The 22,212-nt window shown below is 34.6% G+C and overlaps 4 protein-coding genes across 7 annotated transcripts; 2 read left to right on the forward strand and 2 right to left on the reverse strand.

Annotated features, from left to right (window-relative positions):
• Positions 1-637: 637 nt before the first annotated feature.
• Positions 638-9,173, reverse strand: LOC110706641. 4 transcript variants are annotated; one of them, XM_021884591.1, is made up of 5 exons: positions 7,944-9,173; positions 7,742-7,831; positions 6,328-6,410; positions 6,000-6,202; positions 638-993 (listed from the first exon to the last, which is right to left on the reverse strand). In XM_021884591.1, the coding sequence occupies exons 1-5, from the start codon at positions 8,087-8,089 to the stop codon at positions 883-885; spliced, it is 633 nt and encodes a 210-aa protein (XP_021740283.1). In that variant the 5' UTR covers positions 8,090-9,173; the 3' UTR covers positions 638-882. The 4 variants fall into 4 exon arrangements, with proteins under 4 accessions (XP_021740283.1, XP_021740281.1, XP_021740284.1 ...); XM_021884589.1 differs by having other exon boundaries at positions 6,328-6,413; positions 7,944-9,172; XM_021884592.1 differs by having other exon boundaries at positions 7,742-7,828; positions 7,944-9,171.
• Positions 9,174-9,199: 26 nt separating this feature from the next.
• LOC110706640 lies at positions 9,200-13,130 on the reverse strand. Its single transcript, XM_021884588.1, has 5 exons — positions 12,865-13,130; positions 12,670-12,747; positions 12,286-12,392; positions 10,352-10,632; positions 9,200-9,386 (listed from the first exon to the last, which is right to left on the reverse strand). Exons 1-5 carry the CDS (start codon positions 13,011-13,013, stop codon positions 9,276-9,278), a joined length of 726 nt encoding a protein of 241 aa, XP_021740280.1. The 5' UTR covers positions 13,014-13,130; the 3' UTR covers positions 9,200-9,275.
• A 1,151-nt stretch (positions 13,131-14,281) lies between these two features.
• Positions 14,282-16,515, forward strand: LOC110706491. Its single transcript, XM_021884411.1, has 2 exons — positions 14,282-15,918; positions 16,157-16,515. The coding sequence occupies exons 1-2, from the start codon at positions 15,171-15,173 to the stop codon at positions 16,189-16,191; spliced, it is 783 nt and encodes a 260-aa protein (XP_021740103.1). The 5' UTR covers positions 14,282-15,170; the 3' UTR covers positions 16,192-16,515.
• LOC110706524 lies at positions 14,778-15,092 on the forward strand. The gene has a single exon (XM_021884442.1). It carries the CDS (start codon positions 14,778-14,780, stop codon positions 15,090-15,092), a length of 315 nt encoding a protein of 104 aa, XP_021740134.1.
• Positions 16,516-22,212: the final 5,697 nt, after the last annotated feature.

The following is a 22,212-nucleotide window of genomic DNA, read 5'->3' on the forward strand; positions in this document are numbered from 1 at the left end:
CCCCATTGCTCCTTCTACTCAATGTTCTCAATTGACTCCCAATTATGCTCATCTTTAAGTCGTACCTGGTACAATAAATCTCTAATTTTATACCTTCATATATTTTTCCACTTTTCCAGTGACTTATACATTATTAAAATTTAATGGTGTCGAGCTAATCAAAAGTGATAGAGAATATCCATAGAATATTCTCATCCTAGGTTTAGGATATATTTTGTATAAGATTATTTTTGATATCTATACATATCTTGTGTTATCTAATATGATTAGGTTTCTCATAACCCTATAAATATTGATCAATGGAAAACTCCTCGATCAGAGTGATTTCCATTGATCAATATTTATAGGGTTACAATGAGAAACCTAATTATATTAGATAACACAAGATATGTATAGATATCAAAGATAATCTTATACAAAATATATCTTAAACCTAGGATGAGAATATTCAATGGATATTCTCTATCAAAAAGGATTCCTTCGTGTTTATTGATGATAGAGTACATATTTAAATGAGTTAAAGATTCATGTAAATTTGGCTTAGCCATTTGTGTTGTTTTATTGTTCTTCAATGCACAATATGCACGTTTAAGATAAAAAATTGTGGAAAAAAGGAAATTATAAATCACAATTCACAGGCCATAAACAGTCTTACACTGTTACGTATATGTTAGAGCCGTTCCAAAAAAAAAAAAAAAAAAAAAGTTAAGTGAAGTACTACGAACTACATACTGAAGTATGTCAATGATTTTTCTTAAGAAAATGTTACATACACTTGAGACTTGAGTATCACACAACCAATAGTAGTACTTATATAACCAGTAGGAAGTACAAAACATCAAATAACATTAAATCGAATAATTAACAATAACAATATAGATTTTATGATGCTGGTTTGCTATTATTACTTGTATTATTTTCTTCAATTGACTGACTTGCTTTTGTTTTTTCTGACTTTGCATACGAATCCACTTGGTCTTCTAATTCTTGAATCTGCATGAGTAAATAATCGATAATTAAATACGTATACATAATATGAACACGCAATAATTAAAAAATATATAGAAAAACTTTAAAATGTTAGTAAAAAAAATAAAAATTAAAGCTTTGAAAGTTATACATACTAAAAATTCTATAGTAGTCATCCTTAAAATGACTATCATTATACTATTTTATTGGTTGATTTTCATATCAAAATTAAATATAAATTATTTTTTTTGTTTTTATTTATTTATATTTGTTATTCTTTATCTTTTAATAACTAATTTACGAATTATTTTTTAATTTCAGTAATAATAAAACTAAATTTCATAAATTAATTGTGAAAATTATAAAAAAAATTATAAATTAATAAATTAATATTAAAAATTAGATAAATGATTTATAATTAATTTTGATGTTAAAAAAAAAAACAAAACAATGACTACCATAGAAATACAAAGCTTTTAAAAATGTTGATAAGCTCTAATAATTAGTACTCCATGAAGTATAAAGTCTCATGAGAGTGAGGGATAGCTCAAGTGGTTAGAGCTTCCCTCCCGATTTCAGGAGATCCTGAGATCGATTCTCACCCCCGCCCTTGTGGCTCTCTAAACACCAAAAAAAAAAAAAGTATAAAGTCTCATTCAGTTCACTTAGCTTTTAAATTAGGAAGATAAGTTCAAATTAGAGTTAAAAATAAGTAAATTTAAGTTCAATTTACAATTGAAAGGTGTTCAAATAACTCTAGTTAAGTCAAGAATCATAAATTGATCGAGATATAAGCAAGTTGATAAGTTAACCTCTAGTGTGATAGAATTAAGGGTCTGTTTATTACAACTTAATTTCAGTTTAGTTCCGCTCCAATTAGTTTAGTTCAGTAAATGTAAAACAGGCTATCCTAAATGTACACTTAATTTAAGAGTAGTGGTTGATATCAGCATTTTTGAAGTGGTTAGTCTACTACCACAATCAATTACTTGTATATCATTGACTACTAGGGGTGGGACTTTTCAAACCGAACCGTAAAACCGTCCGTTACCGAACCGAACCATCACGGACCGAACCGTTTATAACCCGCTAATTTTAAACCGAAAACCGAACTGAACCGTATAATGTCAAACCGAAACCGAACCGAACCAATTAATGTTAACCCGTTACGAACCGTAAACCAATAACAAACCAAACCGTTTATAAACCGAAACCGTTTGAACCGATTAATGTTAACCCGCTAACTAATTAAACCGAACCGTTTATAAACCGAAACTGTTTAAACCGTAGGAAAAAACCGTTTAAATCGAATCATTTACAACCCGCTAACCGTTTAAACCGAACTGTTATAACCCATTAAACCGTTTAAACCGAACTATTTTCAAACCGCAACCCGTTTAAACCGATCCGATTACAAACTATTTAAACCGAACCGTTTACAACCCGTTCCATTCAAATTGAACTATTTACAGCCTTTAACAATTTGTTAGAATTCCACGAAATATATTTGATGTTTAATGTAATTTAACAGTACAATTTTTTTTACATATAATTATTGATTTAAATTTGTAAATTTTTTTGCTATTATAAAATTAAAATTATATTCTTGTATAACTAAATTAGGAGTTATAAATTAAATAAAAAAATGAAAAAATTTGGCCACCCACCCAATCCAACCACCCTCCACCCACCCACCACCGTAACCCACCCTAACACCACCCCCGCCGTCACCCCAGACCCACCCTAACACTACCCCCACCCACCACCGTTACCGTAACCCACCCCCACCCCACCACCGTTACCGTAACCCACCCCCACCCCACCAACGTCAACCCAGACCCACCCTAACACCACCCCCGCACCCACCATAATTACCGTAACCCACCCCACCCCACCCCACCACCCACCGTAAATAAAAAAACCCAGACCCAAACCTTACCCAACCCCATCCACCACCGTCACCGTAAATAATAAAAACCCAGACCCATACCCCACCCCACCTACCACCATCACCAAAACGTACTCCACCCCACCCCCTTAACAAACCCCACCCCACCCCACCCACCACCGTCACTGTAAAAAAAAAAAAAAAAAAAAAAAAGACCCAACCCCAACCACACCTACCACCGTCACCGTAACACACCCCACCCCACCCCATACAAAAAAATCGAAAAAAAAACCCAAACCCACCATAACCCCACCCCACCCACCCCCACGAAACCCAACATCCTCGAAACCCCCCAACTCACTCTAATTGCTCACCCACCATAAAACTCCCTCCCTCGAAAAATCCTCCCTCCCCACCCACCCGAACCCAGTCTAACCGCCGCCGCACCCACCCTAACTCGGCCCCCTCCGTTGCCCACAACTTGAAAAAAAATTAAAAAGAAAAACAGAAAATAAAAAAAGGAAGAACGAAAACACCTTATATATTAATCCTGAATTTGGCCTCGAATTTGGTTTGAAAAGGCCAAATTCGATCATGAAACAACTAGATCTAGAGTTTCGTGGTCGAATTTGACCATAAAAACCGTCGTGCGTGGTGCCGGTGGACGGAGACAGAGAAACGAGATGGAAGAAAGGAGAACATAGACGGAAGAAGGGAGAAGAAGGAAGAATAAGAAAGGAAGAAGGAAGAGGAGATGAGAGAGAAAACGAGAGAGCAGTGAGCATATTATCAGCCATGGCTTCAAAAAATTGATAATATTACAGAAGAGGATTAAGAAAACGAGAGAGAAATCAAAAAGAGTACTAAAGAGACGATTGTAAGAGTGATCTGATTGGTGAAAAAGAAAACACACGGATCGTGAATTGGAATGTGTGCGATGATAGGTCGTTAGATGACATGCAAATCAATGGCTGATATTTAATATAAGACGGTGACACGGATCATGGGATAATGGATTTGGATAATATGTTTTTTTTTATTCATAGCTACGTACTAATAAAAACACTACTGTACTCTTAACTTTATGTAACTTATAAATTGTAAGAAACACAAATGTTTGGAAATTGGAATTGATTCAATATGACATATTTAATGTATATTAGTTATATGTATATCAGTATATGTAATAAATAATAATGTATGGTACGATTGGTATCATACTATCATTGGTATGTATAGATAATCGATAAATGTATCTGATTATTAAAACTTAAAACAGTTGATGATCGATCTAATTGAATACTTCTACTTCCCCACCCGTTTTCTTTAACTTGCAAGTTGCAACATATATATGTTGCAGCCTTGTAGGCACGTAATCTTAAAAGGTGATTAGAGAGGGTAAGACAACAAAGTAATTCAACAATATAACTTTAACACCAAAATTATGGAATAGTTACAAACAATTGTCAATTATTACTTTATTAGACTAATGGGAAATTGAATAATCGTGATTTTAATTAAACATCCAAATATAGTTCCGTAACATTAAATTATTAGTTTATTACAATATCAATTATCGATTTATCGTATTCAAAGTACCAATTCATCAAATCATGGTTATGACGCGATCTTTAAAACAAGAAGCTGATAGCCTGATAATATTTGATAATGAAACAATAATACATTAATACCTTATAAATTTGTAATAGACTAATATTTAATAAACAACAACAAGACTATAACCAAATTTGAAACATAACACATTAACATGATATAGAATGAATGAGAATTTCTGTAATTCTATATAATCTGATATCTGAATCGATTTATCGTATTCAAAGTAGCAACTCATCAAAACATGGTCATGACACGATATCTAAAACAATCCAACAAGAAGCTGATAACCTAAAAATATATATTTAATAATGAAACAATAATACATTATAAATTTGTAATAGACTAATATGATAATATCGAATAAACAACAACAAGAGTATAACCAAACTTGAAACATAACATATTAACATGATATAGAATAATTGAATAAATGAAGATTTGTGTAATTGTATATAATCCGATGTCTGAAAATAAAGTGACGAAGTCCCAACTTTATATAAAACGAAAATAGCTAACCGGTCAAAAATCTCTTAAAACCCAATTTCTACTCGATCCATTATTTTTTTCACCAACCTATGCCGACCCGCTAATGAAATGGAAATACTAGTCCCAACTTGATATAAAACAAAACGCGCTAACCGGTCAAAACCACTTTTTAGAACTCGATTTCAATCCGATCCAATTTAACCGATTACCAAACTAACCCGAACGATTTTAGCACCAAACCGAGTATAAACCGAACCGATATGAATCGAACTAGCATTAAACCGGGTAAACCCGCCCCTGAACCGACCCATTTTAAAATAATCCGTTCATGACCCGAACCGATATGAACCCGGACCGACGTTGACCCGGTAAAACCGCCCCTGAACCGATCCGTTTCAAACCGGTCAGATCATGACCCGATCCGTTTCAAACCGGTCAGATCATGACCCGAACCGTTTATAAACCGAACGGGCATTGACCCGGGTAAACCCGCCCCTGAACCGACTTGTTTCAAACCGACCCGATTATTAACCGAACCGTTTAAAAACCGAACCGGCATTGACCCGAGTAAATCCGCCCCTGAAGCAACCCGTTTCTAACCGATCTGATTATGACCCGAACTGTTTATAAACCGAACCGTTTATGACCCGAACCGAATTGAAATCGTACAAAAATAAACCGAAACCGAACCGACCTGTGACTAATCAAAACCGAACTGAACCGACCCGCCGTCTAAATGAAACCGTTTTAACCCGAACCGTTTCAAACCGAAACCGTATCAAACTGAGGTCAAACCGAACTGCCAGACCGAAGTCCCACCCCTATTGACTACAAAATAATTGACTTAATATAATGTTTATTATGAGCTATGAATAGAAGTATATGTTACTCCGATCCATATTATCTGTCACGTTCAACACAAGTTGTGTTATTATTGTTATTGTATTTTAACCTTTAAGTACGTAATTATAACTTATTACACAAGAAAAGACATAACAGAAATAAAAAAGCATGGGCAGTTTAGAAATTAAATAAACACCTTGTCAATGGCTGTATCAGTTAAATGAGCAGCTAATTCCACCTTTTCAGCAGCATCCTCAATCAAAGTAGCTACCCTTTTAAGTGATGATCCTTCTGGAAGTTTCTCGCCAATGTCCTCAGCCATGTGCTCCACCTTATCCGCCAACTTTTCCAATCCCTCCGCCACATCTTCTACCGTCTGTAATCTCTGGTCAACTTCCTCTGCAATCGCGTTTTTTTTTTGTTTATACATTCAGTCTTCACGTTATCAATATTATAATTAATTTCGGACAGAAAGAGTATGTTATAATTAACAATGTAAGTAGAAAGTTGGTGATAATAGTTACTTCTTAATAAGAACAAAGGCCCCCATTTGTCCTTCAAGAATGATAGCAATAATGCTAGGACTGCTCCTGCTATCCATCCTTTCCTGCTGTGGATTAATTGTCACCCATAAAACATGTCAAGTAAACAAATAATTAGAATTAATACTCCTTGTGTCTCATAACGTAATATAAATACTTATACTCCCTATTTTTATCATAAAATATTACTTTGTATTTTTATTAATAACGTAATATAAAATTATAAATACTTTGTATGTTTTTATCTTGAAGTAGGTTGTTAAATACATTACGTATTAATATAAAGTTTTATAATATACACCGTAATTATATAAAAATAAGTTCAAACTAGTACATCGAGTCATCGACATATATGTGTGTAAAATTTGAATGTATTAATTATTTTCGGACAAATAAAGGAGATTTTCTTAGACTTTTGTACTTGTATTATAATTCGTATATAGGAGTACCTTTTTTTTAGTTGACACGTTTAGACTTTAGCACTATTTACACAATTCACTTTGATATGTTTTGTGATTTATACGTAATGAAAAATATAGTCATGTGGGGTCTTGTTAGATTCATCACGATGTATATTTTTGAATTAATTTTTGGTATTCGGTAACTAAAGATAGGAAAAAAAGATATAGGCTACATATAAGAAGCTAAAAGTGGAAAGAATATACATTAAATAAACATTTATTACACCGATTTACTTGTGAATTGTCGATAAATTCTCAACTTATTAACACTAAAAAAAAAGTATATTAAACAAAAACTTTTGTATACATCCGGTTTACACTAATAATAGTGTATATCGAGCAGTATAAGGGTAACTTTTAGCTAATTTTAGGGTAACTTTTTTGCATGTTTTTTTGGTAACTTTAAACATAATACAATTTTTATATAAATAGACAACAAGAAAAGTTTTATAAAGGTAATTTAATTATATTATTCAATCACTAATAATTGATATTTAGTCATTTAAAATGTGATTTTTTACTAATAAAGTGCAGAAAATTTTTATTTGAATTGAGTTACTTTTACGCATATTGAGGTAACTTTTATTCATTTCAAATGTAACTTTTAATCACTTTAAGCTGTCTTTATGATGGATGTACAATAATTATTGTACACCCGATTTTTTTAAAAGTTTGTGTATACTAAATGCTTATATGCAGCCCTAAGGGTTGCATATAGCATTACACTTTAACATATTAACGGTTAAATTTGTGCATTGATAAACGAACTAAATGAACTAAAAAGAAACGGAGGATGTATATCTTAGTGAGTGAGTTCTCAGGGATGATATTCATATCCACAATCCATTTTACTACTATAGAACAGATTAATCTACTTATGTTTGAGACGGATGCAGTTATCATGAAATTAAATTGAGTAAGACAAAAAGTCGTACCCAGGAAATCCAGCAGGCGTGGGACTTGAAGGGGTTGGTGGTGGCGGAACTGGTTCGATGCTGCTTCTAACAGTTAACGAACGCTGCCTTCTTGCATAACAATCATAATCAAACACAAACCAAATAATTAGAAATATATTCTATCAATCAAGACTATAATTAAGCTCAATATTCATGATGAATTAACTAATTAAACACATACCTTTGACTTTGTCTCACGGAGCTAAGATTATAATGAAATCTTGATTTTGAGCTTATAGAAGATTTTCTGATGTTTGAGTTTAAGCTAATATTATGAAGATTAATGCAAGTTGGTGGTTTTGTTGATACGAATGAACTCATATTCATGGACTTTTGTGTATTTCGTACTTTGTATTATATGAATAATTTGAAATTAAGAGTAGTTTGAGGTGAGGTTTTGGAATATATATAACCTTTATTTTGAGCAAATAAATCTAGATTAAGGAAATGCATGTGAGGTTTAAGACTATTTTAGTAAGGAGTAACGTGCAAAGAATTAATGATCAATTATTTATTCATGCAAAGACTTTGCATATTACGTATTGTAGACAGTGAAACAATATTATATATATTATGAATTTAATACTTAGAAATAGGGGAGATAGGTACAACATGATGTTGTATAATTGTATATTGATCTGAAGCCTGGCCTATTAATCTTATTGGAGGAATATAAAAATGTATATGTACAATATATACACACTTTGACAAATATGCATACTCATTAGATACGGATCTGGGTCGAACTCACAGTAAGAGAAATAGTCCACTTCACATGTCCAAGGAGGTTTCATCCCAAAATTATATGACAATAAAAGAAGTGGCGCCAAACTCTCAATGCAAGCACCACAGATCGATTCACCGAGGTAGGCTCACCCGAGTAAAGGCCCTAATTCCTGGCTAATTGCCAGAGCAACTCGCGCGCCCATGCTGCACTGCCTAGAACTCATCGCCAAGCCAATTTCAAATATTGGACATTCAATTTGTAAGTGATTTTGTATCGGATATACAATTTGTGCTCAACCCTTGTTAAATATTGGATATCTGATTTGTGTATATACGGAGTATATGTACAATGTACGTTAGAAATTAAAATTTATAGTGTACGCCCTGTAAATTAGTAATTATCGCTTGTTGTTATTAGTTTTAAAATATTAGGAATACTTGTCTTTTGTCAAGGATCCCTTTGAAATATTATTTATTTTTGGTTTGTAGTCCTATGCAGATCGAATGTTGAGTTTCCTCTTTAGGCAGACCTCAACTCTCATGGTTTATAGAGTATACGTTGTTAATTTGTTATATAGAACTTTAGATAATATGGTCGGTTAGAAGGAAAATAAAATTAAAATATCAAAATGGAATGTATGTAGGAAGGTAAAATTAAACAGAGGTGGTTAAAAAAAAAAAAAAAAAAACAAAAATAAAAACGGAGGGGTATATATTTACTTATTTATTTATTTATTTTTGAAGAAAAGGGTATATATTTATTAGTTAAAATCTATAAATGTACTCTTTAAAATTTGAAAAAACGAGATATAGGGCAAGAAAAAAATGTTTCCCAACACTTTGCATTATTTTTGTTTTCTTCAATTTTTTTGCTTGCTTCATCTTCTATATCTTTAATCTGCATGAATAGAAAAATTATTACATACATACTTATTTTGAAATAAGAAAATAATCTGTATAAGGTAATAAGGGTAATTTATAATTTAAAAACTGAAAATTGATACAGTAAAAAAGAATTGTGAACATGTACTCTTTGTGTAATATTTTTAGTACGTGATTAGTTTAATTATATAAACAAGTACGGTTCCTAAAAAAAATATATATATATATATATAAACAAGTACGGAGTATATGTCAATGGTTATAATTGGAACATAGTTTATATATGTCAGTAGGTGAAATTTTTTGGGTTTTTTTTTAAAACAAAAATACCCCAGAAATTAATCTCCAAAAGTTACATACAATAAATATGTTTGTAAAATAATTTATAAATATTCAATGTATATATCATGTACTCCATAATTACTTTTTACTCCGTAGTAGATAAATGTAAGTATATGCATATTTACAATTTTACAAATGAAGTATGTATAGTACATAGTACTTTGTTCAAAGTGATTACCATGTGGTCCAAATGCAATTATTAATTTTGGATGAAGAGATTATACCGTTGTATATGTATTTATACATGCATGTATTTTTTGTCTTTTCAAATGATACTCCCTCAACCTTTTGAGTTGATGACATTTATACTTCTAGAATGTTGATACTTATTATGTTTCTCTCTTATGGAATCTAAACATCAAACTGTACTTTAAATACGAGTATATAATAAAAGAAATAACTTCCAATTCAAATATAAATTAAACATAAGACACTAGTACACAATAAAAAGGAACATAGGGAGTATATAGTAATTAGTAAACACAATTATATGTTTGGTTTCATAGTCTAGTTGTGTGTCTTAAATACTACTCTATTGGAAGGATAAAATGATTCAAGCACTTGTTTTAAAGCTTATTATTAGTTATTATTACTATAAAAATGAAACTATAAATGGAAGAAATCCTTGTCAATGACTACCTTCTCCGTTGCATTTTCAATGAAATTAGCAGCCCCTTTAAGTGATTTTCCTGGAAAATTCTTGACAACATCCTCAGCCTTGTGTTCCACCCCATCAGCCATCTTTTCCAATCCCTCCGCCTCGACGACAATATCTTCAGCCATGTGTTCCACCCCGCCTACCGCCTTTTTCAATTCCTTTCCCGTGACAATGTCTTCGGCCATGTGTTCCGCCCCGTCTGTTATCTTTTCAAATCCCCCCTCCACATTTTCTACCATCTGTAACTCTTGATCTCTTTTAACTGCACTCACACAAATAAAATAATAACACAATCGATAAATTAATACGCAGATATAAATAATTGTCTAAACCAAAATCATATGTCTGTTAGGGGTGTTCAAAAAAATCCGACCCGGTTGTCCCGTCCGAATACCCGATGACCCGTAAAAAACCCGCTGGGAAATTTTCTATTTTTTCTGTTTTTTCGGGTCGGGTACCCGTCCCGCAAAATTAGCAATTTCGCGGGTCGGGACATGGGTCAACTTTCCTAATTCGCGGGTACCCGAATACCCGTTAAATATAAAAAAAATAAAAAAAGTCTCAAAGTCCTCAACCAGCCCACTAGCTCAACCCACTTAGCCTAGGCCCTAGGGTTTCATTTTCTAATTATTTTCTTTATCATCAATTGGTAGATCTAATTTCATCAGTGCACTCAATCTTCTCACCAACTCAGTTTAGTTTGTTGTAATTTTTTTTGTTATAGATCTAAATCAATTTCGCTTCTTTTTTTTCTTTTTTTTTTTTACAAAAAAACTTCCTGTTTTCATTTCAATCATTTATTTCACTAATTCTAAAAATACGTTTGTCTAAAATTATGTTTGTCGTTTATATTTTTTATATCATTTCTATATTTTTAATTAAGCTGTTTTCGTTTTTTTAATTTTTTAAATTCTGTTTTTATTCGGTTTGATTAAGCTGGTAAATTTGTTTTAGTTTGATTTTTTTTTAAAATTCCTCTTTTTATTTTTATTAATGTGTTTGTTTGGTAAATTATTATATTTCTTTATTTTACGACTTTGCTATATATAATATATGTGATGTAATTATTCTATTGCATTATTTGTGTTTTGTAGGAATGAAAGACTTGGTTTGGATCAACTGGCGATTGTTATTGATGAGACACTTGAAATATCAGATCTCACAAGTCACAAGTGAATGAATTGATCCCCTCTCGTTTCGTTTGTTGTGTGGCTTTTTGCCATTATTTGTACTTTGTATAATTTGAAGTTATGTAATTAAAGACTCAAAAACTTTGTATATTCATCCTTAAACTCTACCTTTATATTAATAAGCTTGTCATCAATTTTTTTTATATATATAAATACAACAGTTTTTATTTTTGTGAAAATGCAGCAGATTTTCTAAAAAAAATAAAATATTGCAGGTTTATTGAAATGAAAACATTGCAGGTTTATTGAAATGAAAATATTTTTGTGTCGTCGCCAAATCATACCATGCATTAATTATTGAAAAACTCTATGCATTAACTTTCATGTATTTATATTAAGTTTAATTGATAAACTATTCATATGCATGACAATTTCCCTTGGAGCATTAACTCATAAAATTGTAATCATAGAGTAAAAGATTTTTGTGCATTATGGAGTAGTATATATTTTGACATCAAATTTATAAAGATTTGATTTATCATATTATTATGATTTTAATGTAAAAAAATTATTCTTATAATCAAACCAACTCGTACAAGAAACGAACTACTTAAGCTATCATATTAAATAAATAAATAATAAATAAAAAAAACATTACTTAAGCTATCAATGACAAACAAGCAAAAAAAAAAAATATATAGTTCGATTAAAGTTATAATGACCCGGGGCATTGCCCGGGCCAATAACTACTTACAAATTAAAATTACGTACAAGTAATCACTTACTTTTCATCAATATGTTTATGAGCATTGGCCCCCACTTGTTCCATAAGAACCTCAATAGTGATTGCAAAAATGCTTTAATAACGTCTGTTATTTGGCTTTTAACTTTCCTGTTGTGCATTAATTGTTACATACCCAAAAAAATGTAAGGTACAAGGTATTTACCATTTCAGTAAAAATAATACAAGAATTTCTTAGACTTATCCTTGTTTATAAGCATTGTCCTTAAAAAAAAACACGGATTCCGATGATTGTATAGATAAATTATTCATCTAGCTTAGGGTTTCCTTTATTTAGATAGGAATGGATGGATTTGCTCATCTTTGAAATGGATTTATCTTAATGATTATTAAGAAACAAACCAAAGATAATGAAAAGCTAACTTACTTAACAAAACCACCAAGAGAGGGACTCAAACCATTGGGTGGTGGATCAATATTGCTTCTAACAGTCAACATAGGCATCCTTCATGCATAATCATTAAAATGAAACAAATAATTAGTTAAATCATACTATTGAACACTATATCATCATAAACTCATTAATCATTACTACTATTAATTAACCATAGTACGTACATACCTTTTACCTTTACTTGAGGAGCTAAGATTATGATGAAATTTTGTCCTTGAAGCCAAAAATGATTGCCTGTTTAAATTTGCACTAATAACATGATTAATGCAAATCGATGGTTTTGTTACAATGAACAACGAGCTCATACTCATGGACATGTTTTTATCACAAATAACTTTATATTAGGAATTGTATGTTTGAAAAAATTAAGAATTTGGATCGAATTTATACTACACTTTCAAAAGATAGATAAATTCAGTTTAAGACAATATACATTAATACGTGAGGTTAGCTATATTATTATTCATAATTCAAAACGTGTAAAGTATTAATGATCAATTAAATATGTATCATACATTCATTATCTGATAAGAGTTGTATAATATGTAATTAAACCGGTCGTCCCCCACTATACTCAACTAGCTTTCCAACGGTTTGCTATTTAAGGGCCTGTTAACTTCAGCTTAATTTCAGTTCAGTTCATTTCAGCTCCAATCAGTTCAGTTCCAATCAGTTCAGTTCTGTTCAGTTCAACTTCTAATTTTCTTCTCTCATAAAATATTCATTTCAGCTTAGCTCAATTCAGTTCAGTTCAGCTCTAATCAGTTCAGTTGAATTTAGATTAATTCAGTTAGTATAAACAAGCCCTAAGAGACTTCAGTTAGTTTTGGAACATTCAAACATTATATCATCCTAGTTAAAAAATAAAGGTGAAAAAAAATCACTTTTTATTTAAAGCACTGCTAAAATAGGGTAATACTACTATACTCAAAGTTAACTTGGTAACTATTGTGCAGAATATTAAAACTCTTTATCATAAGACGAGACTTTTTCATGTTGCAAGCAAGTATGCAAGTAATGGCGTAATTGACTTTTGTCCCATTGATAAACAAACATTTTCAAACATAATAAAGATTTTAGAAAGGAACCAATATGAATACCATTATACAAATGAGTTTAGTGTAATAATCAATGCATAGTCCCTTTTTAGTTGTACTTCATGTATATATGCCACTCATCCTATATATATGTTCAATTATTTTATAAATATTAAATAGGTGGTTGGAGCTTAATAAAAATGAATCAATAAGAATGATTGGCACATGTATGAAACAAAAATAGTACAAAGTAGAACAAGAGAATTTTTATGTCTATTCATTACACATTGAATGTTGCGTATTGTACAGTACATTTGTACTAAGTAAAAAATTATACACTTGTTCATAAAAAACTAGTGATGCCCCGAGTTACTTCCATGATAAAAATCTTTATTAATATTTATTGTTTAGGCCCAATTAGAAATAATAATCCCAACTTTCTTCAATTTTGGTACAATAATCCCAACTTTGGATTATTTTGGAATAATCCGAACTTTAGAGAGTCTTTTTTTTCTTTAATCCCGAACCGGTCAACAAAAGTCAATGACCTATAATATCAGGTCACTTGACACGTGTCAAAACCTGATTGGTCCAAAAAAATTTCAAAAAAAAAAAAAGGGAAAACTACCCAGCTACCCCTTCCCCCACCGATCCACCGTACCCTAACCACCACCACCACATCCCTGCACGCCACCCCACCATACACCCTAACCTCCACCACCATAGTCCATCCCTGTTAAGATATATACTTATCTTATATATCTTTGACCATGTAAATGTATTGTTTCCTAGATTAGTGCCTAGTATATTTCGTATATAGCTAATCCCTAGTTTATAGCATTAATTGGTGGCTTAACTTCAGCCCTTGTACATTATATATTTTGACAGTAATGCAAATCAATACTCACGAATTAGAATTCCTTCATGGTGTCAGTTGCTTAGGGTATTTTTTCCGCTGCACTCTTTCATCTTGTTCCGCCATCTCTTCTCTTCTCTGTTCTTCTCTTCCATCTATCTTCTTCTCTTCTCCTCATTCACAGTTCAATGTCGGACAACAAGAGTTCTTTTCACCCGGCTTTTGCTGTGTCTAATATCAAAAGCAACATCCCCATTACCCTTGAAATGGAGAACGTTGCATATTATACTTGGGCGGAACTATTCAAGGTACACGCTCGATCTCACAAGGTTCTCAACCATACTATTGCTCCGAAGACAAAGGTCGCTGCCCCTTCAACCGATGCGGATAAGGAGCTCTGGTTGACTTTGGACGCAACGGTTCTTGGGTGGATTTATTCCACGATTTCTAGAGACCTGTTAAACACCATTATTGAACCTGATTCCACAACAATGGAGGCTTAGGATCGTTTGCGTGACATCTTTCAAGACAATCAGAATTCTCGTGTTGTGGCTCTTGAACATGAGTTTTCTAACACTCATATGGAAGATTTTCCTAACGCTTCAGCGTATTGTCAGAATCTTAAGAGCCTCTCCGATCAATTGAAGAATGTAGGGGCCCCGGTAGACAACAACCGTCTCGTTCTTCAATTGGTTTCGGGTCTAACCGACTCATACAATGGTGTGGCTACTTTGATTCGTCAGAGCAATCCACTACCGCAATTTTATCAGGCCCGTTCCATGCTTACATTGGAAGAGGCAGGTTTAGCAAAGAAGGCGGCGTCAGCCACGGCCATGGTGGCAGGTTCGTTGCGAGACGCTAATTCAGGGAGTGAGTCTGGGACTTCCCGTAACAAAAATAAAAATCCAAAAAAATCCGGCAACCGCAAGCACACTGGCAGTAGTGGTCGCGGCTCCGGAATCGGCGGACAAAACTCCGGCGGAGGTCAGACCGGCGGCAGTGGACGGGGTCACCACCACCAGCAGCAGGGGTGGAGTGGTTCACCTCCTTCGTGGCAGCAGCAGTACAATTGGGGTTGGGCACCATGGGCAGCCCCACCATGTCCTTACCCAAATCAAGGTTGGGCTCCTCGTCAACAAGGCCCAATCAGACAGCAGCAGTCCGGTCTCTTGGGCCCGCGTCCTCACCAGGCCTATACAATGTCCCAGCAGCCCATGCCGTATGCTCCAACTGATATTGAATCGGCTATGCACACCATGACATTGAGCCAACCCGATCGTTCGTGGTATATGGACACTGGTGCTACCTCGCACATGACATCCTCTAATGGTAATCTCTCGTCTTATTTTAATTTGAGCAATCATCACAATGGTATTATTGTTGGTAGTGGTCATACAATTCCAATTCGTGGTTGTGGTAATACTACATTGCCTTCCCCGAACCCACCATTGTCCCTTTCTAATGTCCTTCATGCCCCAAACTCATTAAAAATTTAATTTCTGTTAGGAAATTCACAATTGATAATTGTGTGTCTGTTGAGTTTGACCCTTATGGTTTTTCTGTGAAGGATTATCGGACGGGGATGCCAATAATGAGATGTGATAGCCAAGGGACCTTTATCCACTCACTAGCACTTTTTCAAGTTCCACTCCATCAACCTTTACTGCTTTAGCTTCTTCTTCTTGGCATGATCGTTTGGGACATCCGGGCTCTTCTATTTTAAAAACTCTTAGTAGTAATAAAAGCATTGAATGTACTCAAAATCCTAATGCTCATGTGTGTCATTCTTGTGTACTTGGAAAACATGTTAAGTTGCCTTTTCTTTCTTCTAATACTACTACTTCTATGCCTTTTGTTATTGTTCATAGTGATCTATGGTCATCTCCTACTTTGAGTTCTTCGGGACATCGTTATTATATGCTTATTTTGGATGATTATTCGAAATTTTTGTGGACTTTTCCGTTAGCAAAAAAATCGGATGTTTATGATAAAGTTTTAGGTTTTCAAGCATTAATACGTACCCAATTTGAACGACCTGTTAAGACTTTTCAATGTGATAATGGGCGGGAATATGATAATGGACATTTTTGGGCATTATGTGAGTCTAATGGCATGTCTTTCCGTCTATCTTGTCCACATACATCATCACAAAATGGAAAGGCCGAGAGAAAAATTAGATCATTAAATAATATCATTCGCACTCTTCTTGCACATGCATCCCTACCTCCTTCTTTTTGGCATCATGCATTGCATATGGCAACTTATCTTCACAATATTCTTCCAAGTAAATTTCTAGAGTATAAGTCTCCTCTCCAAGTTCTTTATCAAAGGAAACCGTCTTATTCTCATTTACGTGTCTTTGGGTGTTTGTGTTACCCCTTAATTTCGTCCACTACTATTAACAAGCTTCAACCACGATCTACACCTTGTGTTTTTTTGGGGTATCCACCGAATCATAGGGGTTACAAGTGTTATGATTTATCCTCTAATAAGATTATTATTAGTCGGCACGTTATATTTGATGAAACGGTATTTCCGTTTGCTAAATTACACACACCAACCTCACATACTTATGATTTTTTGGATGAAGGACTCAACTCCTATGTGATCCAACACATGAGCCCACCTGTCCAGCCCGTGTCACCTTCTCTAGACCAAAACCAGCCTGGGCCAACTACTCCTCATGGCCCAGTTCTTACCCCTTCTTCATCAGTTGGGCCGCTGCACTCTTCTCCTACCCGCAGCCCAACTCAACACTCAGGCCCAGCATCTTCCCCTTCTCTTCCTAGCACGGTTGCTGCTGATGGGCGGACTAGTTCACTCGTGGACCGTGGGCCTGTTCAATCAGCCACGACCCACTTGCGAACTACCCATCCAGCAACCCAACGTGCTTCATCCACTCCTAGCCCACAGATCCAAGTTCACCAGCCTACTCCTCCACCTTCTATTGTCACTCGCAGCAAAAATGGTATTGTTAAGCCAAACCCGAAATACAAAAATTTCAATACTATGGTTTCTAATGTTACGAAATCTCCTCTTCCTCGTAACCCAATTTTTGCTTTACGTGACCCGAATTGGAAATTGGCTATGGATGATGAATTTAATGCTCTTATTAATAATAAGACGTGGGAGTTGGTGCCCCGTCCTCCTGATGTTAATGTTATTCGTTCTATGTGGATTTTTACTCATAAGGTGAAATCTGACGGTTCTTCTGAGAGACATAAAGCCCGTCTTGTAGGTGATGGCAAAACACAACAGGTTGACATTGATTGTGGGGAGACTTTTAGTCCGGTGGTCAAACCGGCTACCATCCGTACTGTGCTAAGTTTGGCATTGTCCAAAGCTTGGCAAATTCATCAGCTTGATGTTAAGAATGTTTTTTTGCATGGTGAGCTTAATGAGACTGTCTATATGCATCAACCGCTTGGTTTCCGTGATAAGACTCACCCTGATTATGTATGTTTGCTGCGGAAATCATTATATGGTCTCAAACAGGCACCCAGGGCTTGGTATAAGCGCTTTGCTGATTTTGTTACTTCTATTGGTTTTACTAATAGCAAGAGTGACAATTCTCTCTTTATTTACCGTGATGGCTCGAATGTGGCTTATTTGTTGCTATATGTTGATGACATTATTCTTACAGCTTCCTCTAATGCTCTAAGGCGTTCTATTATTGCTCTTCTTAGCAAGGAGTTTGCTATGAAGGATTTGGGTCTTCTAAACTATTTTCTTGGCATTGTTGTGACAAGACATAAGGGTGGATTATTTTTGTCACAACGTAAATATGATGAGGAGATTATTGAGAGGGCTGGGATGAGTTCGTGCAAGTCTCCGGCCACACCTGTTGAGGCAAAGCCGAAAGTCAGTGGTTCGGGCTCCCCTTATTCGAATCCTACCTTGTATCGTAGCCTTGCTGGGGCGCTACAGTATCTTACTTTTACAAGGCCGGATATTTCTTATGTTGTTCAACAGGTATGCTTGCATATGCATGATCCGAAGGACACTCATATGGCTGATCTGAAACGCATCATTCAGTATGTACAGGGTACTCTTGACCATGGTTTGCATCTTTATCCATCTTTTTTTTCTACACTTGTATCATATACAAATGCTGATTGGGGTGGGTGTCCTGATACAAGACGTTCCACATCTGGATATTGTGTGTTTTTGGGTGACAATTTGATATCTTGGTCATCTAAACGACAAGCTACTCTCTCCAAATCTAGTTGTGAAGCAGAGTCCAGAGGTGTGGCCAATGTGGTTTCGGAGTCCTGTTGGCTTCGTAATTTGTTGTTGGAGTTACATTGCCCGATTAAAAAGGCCACCTTGGTTTATTGTGACAATGTGAGTGCTATTTATCTATCGGGTAATCCGGTGCAACATCAGCGTACCAACTACCAAGCATATTGAGGTGGACATCCTTTTCGTACGTGAAAAGGTGGCTAGAGGTGAAGTGCGAGTCCTCCATGTCCCGTCTAGGCACCAAATTGCGGACATCTTTACAAAAGGACTACCCCGGGTATTATTTGAAGATTTCAGAGATAGTCTCAGTGTCCGTCCTCCTCCCGCTTTGACTAAGGGGGTGTGTTAAGATATGTACTTATCTTATATATCTTTGACCATGTAAATGTATTGTTTCCTAGATTAGTGCCTAGTATATTTCGTATATAGCTAATCCCTAGTTTATAGCATTAATTGGTGGCTTAACTTCAGCCCTTGTACATTATATATTTTGACAGTAATGCAAATCAATACTCACGGATTAGAATTCCTTCAATCCCGACGCATCTCCCCCACCCCTTGAGTCGCCGTTTTCCCCTCTCCCCGAAACCCCACGCAACCACCGAAATCACCAACCACCGTAACCCCAAAACCGCAGCCACTAAAACGTAGCCACGAAAGCGCAGCCACGGAATCGCAGCCAAGAAATCGCAGCCAAGAAATCGCAGCCATGGAACCGTAGCCACGAAGCCGCAGCAACGAAATTGTAGCCGATTTTAGCTACTAGGCAAGGTGGTTTTGGGGGTTTTCGGTGGGGCTGGTGGCTTTGAGAGATTTTCGAGAGTGGGGTGGTGGTTTTTGGGGATTTCGAGAGTGGGGTGGTGGTTTTTGGGGATTTCGAGAGTGGATGGGCTCGTGGTTTTGGGGGATTTCGAGAGTAGGGTGGTTGTTTTAGGGGATTTCGAGAGTGGGGGCTGGTGGCTTTTGGGGTTTGGCTGGTGGCGTGGGAGATTCAGGGACGGGATGGTGGTTTGGCTCAGAGTGGCGACTCAAGTGGTGGGTGAGGTCCGGTGGTCCGGCAAGAGAGGTTGTCGGATTGGATGGGTGGTTGGGGCTTTGGCTGGTGGTTTTTTTTTTTACTTTGGTTTTTTTAATTTATTTTTAACCAATTAAATTGTGACATGTGTCACTTTAACCAAAAAAGAAAAAAAACCATTCAATCGGTCACCAGTTTTCGGTATTGATGATAAAGAAAACCCCTCAAAGTTCGGATTATTCCACAATTATCGAAAGTTGGGATTATTCTACCTAAATTGATTAAAGTTGGGATTATTTTTTCTAATTTTTCCTATTTTTTATTGAATGCATGTAATAGGTAAATGGTAATAGCTTAGTGGCTAACACGTTGGAGTTTAAACTTAGGTTGTGGGTTCAAATCTTGTAAGAACCATAAGGTAAAAATCCTGTAAGCTTAAATAAGGAGAGCGTCATGTGACACCTAAACTTCTTTAGGAACGTCTTGAGAAGAGCGCCACGTGCCACCTAAACTTCTTTAAGAACGCATTTTAATATATAGTATAGATGGATTATACGTTTTTGTGAAAATGACATCCATTACAGTGAAATCTCCAAAACCACGCATGAAGTTGTGATCAAAATCTCTTAAGACATAAATGTTCCACCTACAAATTAAACCATGATTTTACTGAAAATACCTTTTTAATAGTCGTGTACTTGTATAGGTATTTAATCCTTCAATTCATCTTCATTATAATGTATTTGAAAATCTAAACAATTTTCTCAACAAAAAAAAAAAAAAAAAGGGTTCATTTTTATTTAACATTTTTGCTGATAGGAATAATGTTAAAACTAACAATTATATAAATGTAGTTGTGATTAATCTAACTAATGACTAATCCCTAATTACGAGTAAGTTTTACTACTATTGATTAGTGTAGCAAGAAATTTATGTATGCTTTTTAATGCCCAAGTGAGACAAATAAATAGAGAAATATTTTTGTAAGACCATTTAACAATATCTATTTATCTAGAATTCTAGACCATTACGGTGAGCTATTGTAAGGGGTTGTTCTGATTGACTGAACTGAGCTGAACTGAACTGAACTGAATATTTTATAAGAGAAGGAAATTAGGAGCTGAGCTGAACTGAACTGAACTTATAAGAGCTGAAGTGAACTGAAAATAATCGTATCGAAACAGGCCTTAAGTATGAATTCTTATTCCAATTTCTCATACCAATTGGCCAACCTAAACGTAAAATTATATACATCTCAAAGCTACTGTGACTTATTGTATGTTACGACTAAATAATTATATCATACTTCATCCGTACCAAATTTGATAACACACTTTGACTTTGTGCGCTATTCATATAAGTTGATTTGACTTTGTTTAGTGATTCGCGTTTAGAAAAAGTATACTCCCTCCGTCCCTAAATTACATTCATATTTCTAGCATTTATTATTCACATACTAGAGGAAAACTATTTTTTTTTTGATAAGAATATATCAGTTTACTATTGATTACTAGATCATTGAAATCCAATAATTTATTACATTAAAAAAACTAAAATTAATAAATACTTGAAAAATAAATGACATGTCATATCCAAGTTTGGAAAAGTATTATCTTGTCCACGCATAAATATATATGTGGATTCACTAAAGGGAATGAACAATTAGGTACTAAAATTTTGATTAAGCTACGCCAAGATTATATGCAAGTGTGGTAATTGCTTGGTAATTACTTCTCTTAATAATGAATATGACGGGCAACCTCATTTCTGCAGTCTAATTAGGCACCATACTGATATATTTTCTCATCAACCGTAACATTTTTTAGAAATTTAAAAATGATCTTTTGTAAGATCAAGAATATGACAAGGACATACAACCAAATTTCATTGTTAATTTCTTACAAGCATGCAGAAATCAGAGTTCCCGTAAGATTAGTCATATATAGGCTTTAAAACTGTAAACTTTGACTTGATCTTATTAGCTTCATGAGCCCAATATTTATAATAATACAAAACTAGTTTCCTAAGCCTACACCAACTCGTGTTTAACAGCTAAGGAAAACAAAGATAATATGGCAACTCTATTCTAGAGATATGGAAATAATAATATCTAAATAATATCTAGCCTACGCAATTGTTGAATGCGAGGTTCGTTTGTTTGAGCAAAGCGTTGCTTAAGATGATCCCAAAAGGATTTTGCTTCTCTAAATTTTGTCAGGGTTGTTCTTAAATCAGGATCAATGGTATTAGAAATCCAAGAAACAAGCATTGCATTTATCGCCGTCCAATTGGACTTCGTGCAAGGAGGGGATGGAGTAGTGATCGTGCCATCCAAGAACTCAAATTTCCTTTGAGCTTCTAACGTC

Source organism: Chenopodium quinoa, unplaced genomic scaffold (genome assembly GCF_001683475.1).
Source record: "Chenopodium quinoa cultivar QQ74 unplaced genomic scaffold, ASM168347v1, whole genome shotgun sequence".
NCBI classification, from domain to species: domain Eukaryota; kingdom Viridiplantae; phylum Streptophyta; class Magnoliopsida; order Caryophyllales; family Amaranthaceae; genus Chenopodium; species Chenopodium quinoa.

What these genes read in the sequence shown, in the direction of transcription:
- LOC110706641 (XM_021884589.1), bottom strand. Translation starts at nt 8,089, where the DNA reads ATGAATATGAGTTCATTCGTATCAACAAAACCACCAACTTGCATTAAT. An exon ending in GCCTTTGTTCTTATTAAGAA is followed by an intron (nt 6,203 to 6,327) that starts GTAACTATTATC and finishes ACGCGATTGCAG; the next exon opens with AGGAAGTTGACCAGAGATTA. An exon ending in CTGATACAGCCATTGACAAG is followed by an intron (nt 994 to 5,999) that starts GTGTTTATTTAA and finishes TTACTCATGCAG; the next exon opens with ATTCAAGAATTAGAAGACCA.
- LOC110706491 (XM_021884411.1), top strand. Translation starts at nt 15,171, where the DNA reads ATGGAAGATTTTCCTAACGCTTCAGCGTATTGTCAGAATCTTAAGAGC. An exon ending in GCACATGACATCCTCTAATG is followed by an intron (nt 15,919 to 16,156) that starts GTAATCTCTCGT and finishes TTTTCTGTGAAG; the next exon opens with GATTATCGGACGGGGATGCC.
- LOC110706524 (XM_021884442.1), top strand. Translation starts at nt 14,778, where the DNA reads ATGTCGGACAACAAGAGTTCTTTTCACCCGGCTTTTGCTGTGTCTAAT.
- LOC110706640 (XM_021884588.1), bottom strand. Translation starts at nt 13,013, where the DNA reads ATGTCCATGAGTATGAGCTCGTTGTTCATTGTAACAAAACCATCGATT. An exon ending in TCCTCAAGTAAAGGTAAAAG is followed by an intron (nt 12,748 to 12,864) that starts GTATGTACGTAC and finishes TTATGCATGAAG; the next exon opens with GATGCCTATGTTGACTGTTA. An exon ending in TCTCTTGGTGGTTTTGTTAA is followed by an intron (nt 12,393 to 12,669) that starts GTAAGTTAGCTT and finishes AATGCACAACAG; the next exon opens with GAAAGTTAAAAGCCAAATAA.